At 38.2% G+C, this 9,084-nt stretch overlaps 2 protein-coding genes and 1 long non-coding RNA gene across 3 annotated transcripts in view; 2 read left to right on the top strand and 1 right to left on the bottom strand.

Annotated features, from left to right (window-relative positions):
• The window catches only part of LOC102677247 (RNA pseudouridylate synthase domain-containing protein 2-like), a gene marked incomplete at its 5' end in the record, with an annotated part of 30,293 nt that extends 26,915 nt beyond the window's left edge, over nt 1–3,378 (top strand). The window contains 2 exons of the mRNA XM_006614014.2: nt 1,998–2,174; nt 2,437–3,378. Of these exons, the coding sequence (XP_006614077.1) occupies nt 1,998–2,174; nt 2,437–3,198 (939 nt within the window). The remainder of the gene's footprint in view (nt 1–1,997; nt 2,175–2,436) is intronic.
• A 1,094-nt stretch (nt 3,379–4,472) lies between these two features.
• Nucleotides 4,473–5,028, top strand: LOC116185402. The gene is made up of 2 exons (XR_004150244.1): nt 4,473–4,778; nt 4,812–5,028. It is a non-coding gene; the product is annotated as an uncharacterized LOC116185402 (long non-coding RNA).
• Nucleotides 5,029–7,311: 2,283 nt separating this feature from the next.
• The window catches only part of LOC102677379 (NADH dehydrogenase [ubiquinone] flavoprotein 1, mitochondrial), a 2,376-nt gene continuing 603 nt past the window's right edge, over nt 7,312–9,084 (bottom strand). Inside the window, exons 3-7 of the mRNA XM_006614015.2 lie at nt 8,393–9,061; nt 8,068–8,300; nt 7,793–7,996; nt 7,521–7,709; nt 7,312–7,436 (exon numbers count right to left, since the gene is read on the bottom strand). Coding sequence (XP_006614078.1) covers nt 7,523–7,709; nt 7,793–7,996; nt 8,068–8,300; nt 8,393–9,061 — 1,293 coding nt within the window. The 3' untranslated portion in view covers nt 7,312–7,436; nt 7,521–7,522. The remainder of the gene's footprint in view (nt 7,437–7,520; nt 7,710–7,792; nt 7,997–8,067; nt 8,301–8,392; nt 9,062–9,084) is intronic.

The following is a 9,084-nucleotide window of genomic DNA, read 5'->3' on the forward strand; positions in this document are numbered from 1 at the left end:
GTAACACTGGTGGTTATTTCATGCTTGTGAAAAAGTGAGAACGAAGTTTATTATACTTCTCCATTTTTTGGAGAAGTTAGTTACATTCAGTGAAAAATATTTCCTAAAAAATATCGAGATAATATAAGGGGAAAAAAAGGGATAAAATCGGAGGGAAATATTCGAAACAAAAATTCGTATAATAAAAGAAGAAGGGATGAATCTGCCCTCTAGCAGAATCGCCTTAAAAAATTAAGTCCACGGCGAAACCTTCTCACCGTGATAAAAAATAGTTTGACCTGAAAAATGGGGGTGAGTGGGGGTGGAAGCGCGATATATATGCACTTGGAGTACATCCGGGTTTGCCAGTGAGTGGGTCAGACAATACGTCGGTGACAAAGGGACAGGGTACGCGCAAGAAAGAGAGAAAGAGAGAGAGAGAGAGAGAGGGAGAGGGGTTGACGAGGAGAGGGATGAAGAGCAGGATTATCGGGCAAATCGAGAGGCCCTCGTTGTCGACCGGCTGTCAGCGTGTCTTTACGAGCCGCTACTTCCTGTTTATGTACTATTTACACCTCGGTCCATCGATCCATCGACGTCCTTCCATCCACGTATTGCTGAAACAAGGCTTTTTCGATTTATTAGATACGCTCTTGATATTCCCCTTTAACCCACTTTCCCTCGATTTTCCAATCTGCGATTCGCAAAATTGTAAAAGGGATCGAGTTATTTTTATGGGGATGTTATTCGCAGTAGATTTTAACGCGATCGAATGTTGATTTGGCTAAGTCAACGATGAACGCTGTTTCTTGATTTATGGTGCGATCCTCGATGCAATGTGGTATACATCAATTGCACACAAAGCCTTGTAATCCTTTGTTCTTTTGTTAGTCGAGCTGTAACCTGTGGAATTACATCGGCATTGAAATCTTACAGTTGGTGGTATTGAGCTTTAACTCTTAGGTTAGTAACCTATAAATCTTCCAATGGAAACAATTTTTCTTGTTCGACTAAGAAAAATTATATTATAACTCTCTCTCTATATATATATATATATATATATAATAATCATCGAAATTTCTTCTACCAAGAAAAATTATCATCAATAGTCTCTGTTAAAATAAAAAGTTACGAATCCAAAAGAATTAACAAAAACGGATCAATTGGGATCGAATCCTTCCAACAATTGAAAGTATTCTTCTCATTAGAGCGCTCTTCTGGTGACTATTCGAGATCGCCACTATGTCCACATTGCCATCGAATCCACATTCCCTTTTGTCGATCGCTTTTTTCCCCCCTCTTGAAAATTGGCAACAGGGGAAAATGGGTCGTCGCGTGTTTGCACGTGCGTATACATTCACGTGCACACGGTGTCGTGCGGTCGAAACGTTTGCGCTGGCCATCAGCGATACCGTAATGGCGTCGTGGGATCGTCCTCGAATTTCGATCGAACGCCATCACGTTTTCACCGCCGTTCTTTATTGTTTGCTCACCGTAGTAGCAACATTACCTTAGTTTGCTCGATGGAGTTCCATGAAAATCGTTTTTTTAATTTGACGGGCAAACTTTGTCGAAACGATGGTCGATGGAAATACATCGATTTTATACCTAAGATAACATAGAACAAGCCTTAGAATTTATACAAGATACATCGAAGAGAACAAAAATTTTCCGTATCTGTTAATTGAAAGGAAAAATTTTTTTAAAAATAGGAAGGATCTAAAGAGAAACAGATTTCACGTTTGGAATTTAAAGGCAAAACAAGACGTGAAACAATAAAAATAGATCCAGAAACGTACTTCCAGGAATAATCCAGTTCTTCCTCAAACACAATAATACAATAATCCTTGCCCGCTTTTCTCGTTTCGCGCACGCCGATTCGGTATTTTTAACCGAACAGAATCCGTCCAATTGCACAATCTCCTTCTCTCTGATCATCCTCCCCCGTCCCTCTTTCCCCGCTTTCACGGAGCCCGAGTGTTTTCTCGGCAAATAAATCTCGGATGTTGGGATTGCAGGTGCACCCGTGCGGACGATACCGGCACAACACGGTCGTCTTCATTCTCGCCAAGGAGTACAACCTGAAGAACCTGAGGACGATACACAGGCTCGACAGACTGACCAGCGGTATTCTCCTTTTCGGTAGAACGCCGAAGAAGGCGAGGCAGATGGAGCACCAAATAAGAAACAGACAGGTTCGTTTCGTAATCGTTTCGGGGAAATCGTACGAGGGAAATTGGAGATAGATTTTTTTTCTTTTTCTTGCCGAGAGAAAAAAGGCGGCGAGGATATTGGGAAACGTTGAAGATTTGAGAAATAGAGAAAGGATCCTTTCATGGAAGATTTGGAAACGAATATATCGAGAAATCGGGATACTTTTGTATCGTTTAAAAATTTTAAATTAATCCTCGATGATTTCAAATTGCACCCAAATTAATCCCAGATCCATGGTTCCAGGTTCACAAGCAGTACGTGTGTCGAGTGGAAGGCGAGTTCCCCGCCGAGGAAGAGGTGATTTGCTCGGAGCCTATCGAGGTGGTGTCTTACAAGATCGGCGTGTGCAAGGTCTCGGAGAAGGGGAAGAACTGCGTGACGCATTTCAAGCAGCTCAGCTACAACGGCAAGTCGTCGGTGGTCCTTTGCAAGCCTCATACAGGCAGGATGCACCAGATCCGCGTCCACCTTCAGTACCTCGGTTACCCGGTGGTGAACGATCCTCTGTACAACCACGTGGTGTTCGGGCCGGAGAAGGGGAAGGGTGGGAACATCGGGAAGACGGATCAGGAGTTAGTCAGGGATCTGATCAGCATCCACAACGCGGAGAATTGGCTAGGGATGGACGGGGACTCGGAGATGAGTCTGTTCAAGCCGAAGCTGGACATGGAGGATGGAGTCTCGTTGAACAACGACAAGGATGGCTCGTCGCCCTCCTCGACGCCCGGCCTGGCCGAGGAGGAGCAGCAGCAGCAGCAGCAACAGCAGCAGNNNAAGGTGACGGTCGGCACGCAGACGGGATCTGAGCCGCCCGACTCCAGTTTCACGAACGACAAGATGACCGTGGATCCGCACTGCTACGAGTGCAAAGTGAAGTACAGAGACCCGAAACCATCCGACCTGGTCATGTATCTGCACGCGTGGCGCTACTGCGGCCCCGGCTGGGAGTACGAGACGCCGCTACCCGCCTGGGCGGCCAGCGACTGGGCCGAGGAGGAACGATAGTTGAGGTCCGCCGAGAGCATCGAGACGAGCCGTCATCACCCTTCGACGCCCCTTTTTGATATCCTTACCCCGTGCCTTCCATCCGCCATCGAGCGATCTCGACCATCGTACATGTACCCATCCCTGTGACCAGGTGGTCGCTGGACTCGCGAATAAATTCAGGAGACCTAGACGTTGGTCCTCTCCTTCGAGAGTGGTCTGCGCAGACATTCGAGGCTGTTTGAATATATATAAATATTATATAGAATATCGCGATGAATCGGTCGGTAATCGATCTGTAGAGATGATTGTAGGACGAGTGACAGGTTCATTCGAGGTATTCCGATGGCATCGTGAGATGATAAACGAGGAAGATCGATCAAAATACGTAGAGTACGTTAACCGACTCGAGATAGATGTAAAGTTTGAGCGTGAGAGATCTTGAAGGATATTTTGGATCCCTGACTCGTGCAGATAGATCAAGGATAAACGACGATTAAGGGACAGGTTAATCGATAGATTATAGTTTTTCGATTACGTTGCATGGAAGGGATGATGATTTCAGGATGCAGAGAAAAGAAGAAGAAGGAAGCTTCAGCCTGGTACGGATCGATGAAACGATCCTGACCGGTTCTGTAAACGGGTCGGTCGAAACAGTCACTGCCACCGGTGCGAGCACGAGAGAAGATTGATGCAACTGTCAACCGCGGGAACCGGGATGGATCGTTATCGTTCATGGTCTTGATTTATGATAGGGACGAGAAAAATCGACGGTCTTTTCTATTATTACCAACTGCGAACAGAGAAATTTTTGCTTCGAACAATCGAGTCCTTTTCTTTTTACCAATTTGTTCGGCTTTTTATTTTGGATCAAAGTAATAGTCGAGTAAACGTTTCTTTTCTTTCATTTTTAATCCTTTCTGTAGAATAACAAACGTTTCATTCTCATTGATCAATCGAGAGTTAACAACGAAACAACAAAACAGTTTGAATTATGTAAAACTGTATTAGAGGAGTATTCTTAAATCCTTAAAAGCTTAAACTATTTCTATTCCCTTAATTCCACTTTCCACACTCAAAAACCGTTTGTATTTCTTGATCAAATTACTCAAACATGGAAACATCGCTCCCTAATCTAAGCAAACCATCATTCACTCAACTTATACTTGGATCGTTATCATCAAAAAATTCAATTTCTATTTTATTTTCTATCATTCTACCTTACTTTCGAAATCATCTATAATCATCATCCATCCATTTATTCTTTGAACGAAACGTTCGCGATGCGAACGAGTAAAAATAAAAAAAGAAAAGAAAGACAAAATCACGACTGAGAATTATTCAATAATTCATCCTCGAGAGCCGCGCAGACGGGGGCTGACGTAGCAAACTGCAATAGAGACGTGTCTATTTTTATGGCTGATTATATATACGGGAAACTAAATAGTGGCGCAGGTCCAGCAGCACAGGTCTCCAACAATAAGCGTGATCTTGCTAGAAGGATATAGCCAACGATCATGCCAAAGAGCGCGAGCGCGTGTCCGGCGAACGAGAACGAGAGAGCGTGATTGTATACGCCTGAAAGATAACGATACGCGTGAGTGTGGGTGTGTGTGAGAGAGAGAGAGCGAGAGAGAGAAAGAGAGAGAGAGTGAGGGAGAGAATGAGAAAAAGAGAAAAAGAGAGATACTTAATTCAAATCATATCGTGTACGTGTACCTTGTTTCCGCGCGTCGAAAAAGACCGCGTCCAAATGGCAGGACTTGCAACAAGTACAATCGAGCGAGTGAAATAACGAGATTAACGTCGTACATTATTTTGCTACGAGTCACGTTTGTTTCCTCTAGCGGGGCTATACATAGGCTTTTAATCGCGTGCTCAGGAGGTCCGGGAGAGGTGATGAAAATGTGATCTTCGGGATCTTCTGGTCATCTGGAAGAATAATATTGATGAGCCAAAGATAAAGTTTTTTTTTTCATCTTATTCTTTTGTATATCTTTGTATATGATTTGTATATTGAGTCTTTTTGTTGATGAGATTGAAAATGAAGATTAATTATATTCATTCTTTTTTTTTTTTTTTTTTTTTTCTGAAAGACTTGTTGTCTTTTTGTTGGAATATATATTGTGAACTTTTTTACAAAGCAATTTTTGGTTGATTTTGTTTTTTTTTAAGTTGAATTATCATCTGATTTTTTTTTTTTTTTTTTTTTTTTTTTTTCTGAAAGACTTGTTGTCTTTTTGTTGGAATATATATTGTGAACTTTTTTACAAAGCAATTTTTGGTTGATTTTGTTTTTTTTTAAGTTGAATTATCATCTGATTTTTTTTTTTTTTTTTTTTTTTTTTTTTTTGGTATCTTTGGTTCATTGAATAATGCATATAGAATGGATATTTTGAAGTGAATTTTTAGGGGTTATAAGATATGTGATTTTTAAGGATTATATCCGACTTAATCTTGTAAATTACGTTCTCTTGGAGAAAGTTCAATAAAATTATGAAGTCGATTCCTCTTCAGGGAACATGATTTACTACTGGAAGTTCAATCGCTGACATCGTCAAGAAGGGAACAAAAACCATCTTTTATACGAAAGCTTTGTAATAATCGCCAGCTATTAAAAATAAATTAATCAAAAAAGGATGAAACCGAATGAGAAGATATTAAAAAGAGATATATATATATATATATAAAAATTCTCATTCAATTCACCTCCCCAGATTCTCGTGAGCAAGAGGCAAAACAAAAATCAATGAAACAGAGATTTTAGATAGATAGAGATAGGAGGGAGATAACGTAACAACGGACCTATCATAAAAGACAGTGTGTGCGCTTACTAACTCACCGGAATAGCTTGCAAAGAAAGATGAAAGAAAAAAAAAAAAAATAAAAAAAAGTAAAAAATAAAAAAAAAATTTTAAAAAATAAGAAAAACAAGCTATCCCGATATTATAACGGCTAGCTTAATTTTATTTAAGTAAAATAAAAAGAAGAAAGAATTAATTCTCGATGATATATTGAATGAAAGGAAGACAAAAAGGAAGAGAAATAAAAAATATAGAAGAATAAAGAGGAAAAATGAGGAATTTCAAAAGACAGTCCCGATTTTGAGACACAAAAGGAAAGAGAGAAAGAGAGAGAGAGAAAGAGAGAGAAAGAGAGAGAGAGCGAAAGAACAAGAGAGAATGAGTGAGAATATGTGAGAGAGAAAAAGATATCGGTCTGTAAATCGAGCGAGCGCTTTTGTATGTATATACATATATATATATTGTATATTGTATACGCACATTGTACCGTAATCCGAGCGACATTATTATCTGTATCCGTAGTCAGCGGAAACATTAGTGCTAGAAAACTTTTTTCTTGTATAATGAACGAATAAATGCAACGTATCGTTCGGTATACCACGTCGTGTGCCAATGTCCTTTTTATTTTTCGATTTTTATCTCGTCTCGCAACGGTTCTCCCTCTTCTACGCGCATTCTTTGATTTTTTTCGATATAAAATGTATTTAAAAATATTAAATATTTTGCTTTCTGAAAATATTCAATTTATAAAGAATATATACATATTTTGACGCAAAAAGAAAATGTTAAATATGATTATTTGAAATATACAGAATGATTCAATCATTTTTAATATTATCATTCTGAATTTATAAAAAAAAAAAAAAAATTGAAAACTTAATCTTGATAAATATTACAATTGAATCATTCTGTACATTTAAAAATTTATAGAAACGAATAATTATTAATTTTATCACGTTACATTATAATTTGATACTTGCTATAACTTGTTAGATTCTCAATGAGAACGAACGAGATCACTTGTAACGATATTATTTCAAACGAAGCTTGAGGCTGTTACTTTCTTGAATTCCGATATCGTTGAAATAAAATGCAATTCTCTTCAAGTATTTTTTTATTTTAATTTTAATTTAATTACTCGATATCCTTTTGTGTTATAAAGGTATTGTTGAAAATGTTTAGTTTCCATTAGAAATTCTTCTTCGAATTCTTTACGATTATACGTATTATGGAATTATTTTTCTTTGCATTAGACTTTTTCAGATATAAAAAGAATTTAAATTATCTTAAAAATGTGATTTCTGTCTGCTTCTACATTAATACAGACAAATTACGTTTTTCTATCATTTTTATTTACCGGACCATTAAAAGAGAAACAAAGTCCAGCAGAATTACATAGGAAATTCAACTACACTGCACCTTGGTTCATCTTACATACACTGTAAATAAATATATCTTACAAGTATAAATATATCTACACATTGTTCAGTCATTTGTTTGACAATTATTGGAACGTTCAATGGCTTCTAGTCTCTATACCTTTAATTTGATATAGCTTGTTTGTGTTGTGTAATGCGTGCTTCTATTTCCGGTCTAAAATGCCTGATTAATCCTTGAACTGGCCACGCCGCACCATCCGCCAAAGCACAGATAGTGTGCATTTCAATTTGTTTGGTCAACTCCCAAAGCATATCTATTTCATGTATTTCTGCTTGTCCCTGAACAAATCTAAACACAAATTTGTTTCACTATTTTCAAATCTATAGTTTAATTACTTCAATATAAAATAAAAATAAGTAGAAGTTGCATACCTTCTCATTATTTTATACATCCAACTTATTCCTTCGCGACACGGAGTACATTGACCACACGATTCGTGCTTATAAAAACTGATCAAACGTGTGATAGCTTTAATAATATCGGTCTGTTTGTTCATTACAATTACAGCTGCAGTACCAAAAGAAGTTTGTACTCTGACAAGATCGTCAAAATCCAACAACACTGTATCGCATACACTACAAAATCATTAATTTTGAATTAAAAGTTGTTAAACTCTGTAATTAATTAATAAATATAATTAAAATACTTTTTCGGAATAACGGGAGTGGAAGATCCACCAGGAATTACACCCAATAAATTATCCCATCCACCAATTACTCCACCAGCATGTCTTTCAATGAGTTCTTTTAAAGGAATGGACATTTCTTCTTCCACGGTGCAGGGATTGTTCACGTGCCCCGAGATATTAAATAATTTTGTACCATGATTACGTGGACGACCAAATGACGCAAACCACGCTCCGCCTCGTCTGCAAATAGTCTATATATCGAAGTTTTAATTTTAGAATTAAAATTTTATATATATATGTATTTTCTAATAATGCTAAGAATATATCAAAATCGAATACGTACAGGAGCTACTGCAACAGTTTCAACATTGGTAACAGTGGTGGGGCATCCAAATAATCCAACATCAGCTGGAAAAGGAGGCTTTAATCTAGGTTTTCCTTGTTTTCCTTCAATAGATTCAATCAGAGCAGTTTCTTCTCCACAAATGTATGCACCTGCTCCTCTTTGTACAAAGATGTCAAAATCATAACCAGAATCACAAGCATTTCTTCCAATTAAACCAGCTTGATAAGCTTCTGCAATGGCAACTTGCATATTTGATGCTTCATTATAGAATTCACCACGAATATAGATATATGCAGCACATGCTCCCATTGCACGACCAGCAATTAAGCAACCTTCCACAAGTTTATGTGGATCATGACGAAGAATTTCACGATCTTTACAAGTGCCAGGTTCACCCTCATCACCATTAACTACCAGATATTTTGGCCTTCCATCAGAGGGTTTGTTCATAAAAGACCATTTCATGCCAGATGGAAATCCTGCACCTCCACGTCCTCTCAAACCAGACACTTTGATTTCATTGATAATCCAATCTGCACCTTTTTGTATGATTTCCTTAGTTTTATACCAATCTCCTCTTTTCATGGCACCTTTTAACCTCCAATCATGCCTGCCATATAAATTTGTAAAGATGCGATCTTGATCAGCCAGAGGACCACCTCTTTTCTAAAAAAAAAAAAAAAAAAAAA

Source organism: Apis dorsata, unplaced genomic scaffold (assembly GCF_000469605.1).
Source record: "Apis dorsata unplaced genomic scaffold, Apis dorsata 1.3 scaffold_169, whole genome shotgun sequence".
In the NCBI taxonomy this organism is placed as follows: Eukaryota; Metazoa; Arthropoda; class Insecta; order Hymenoptera; family Apidae; genus Apis; species Apis dorsata.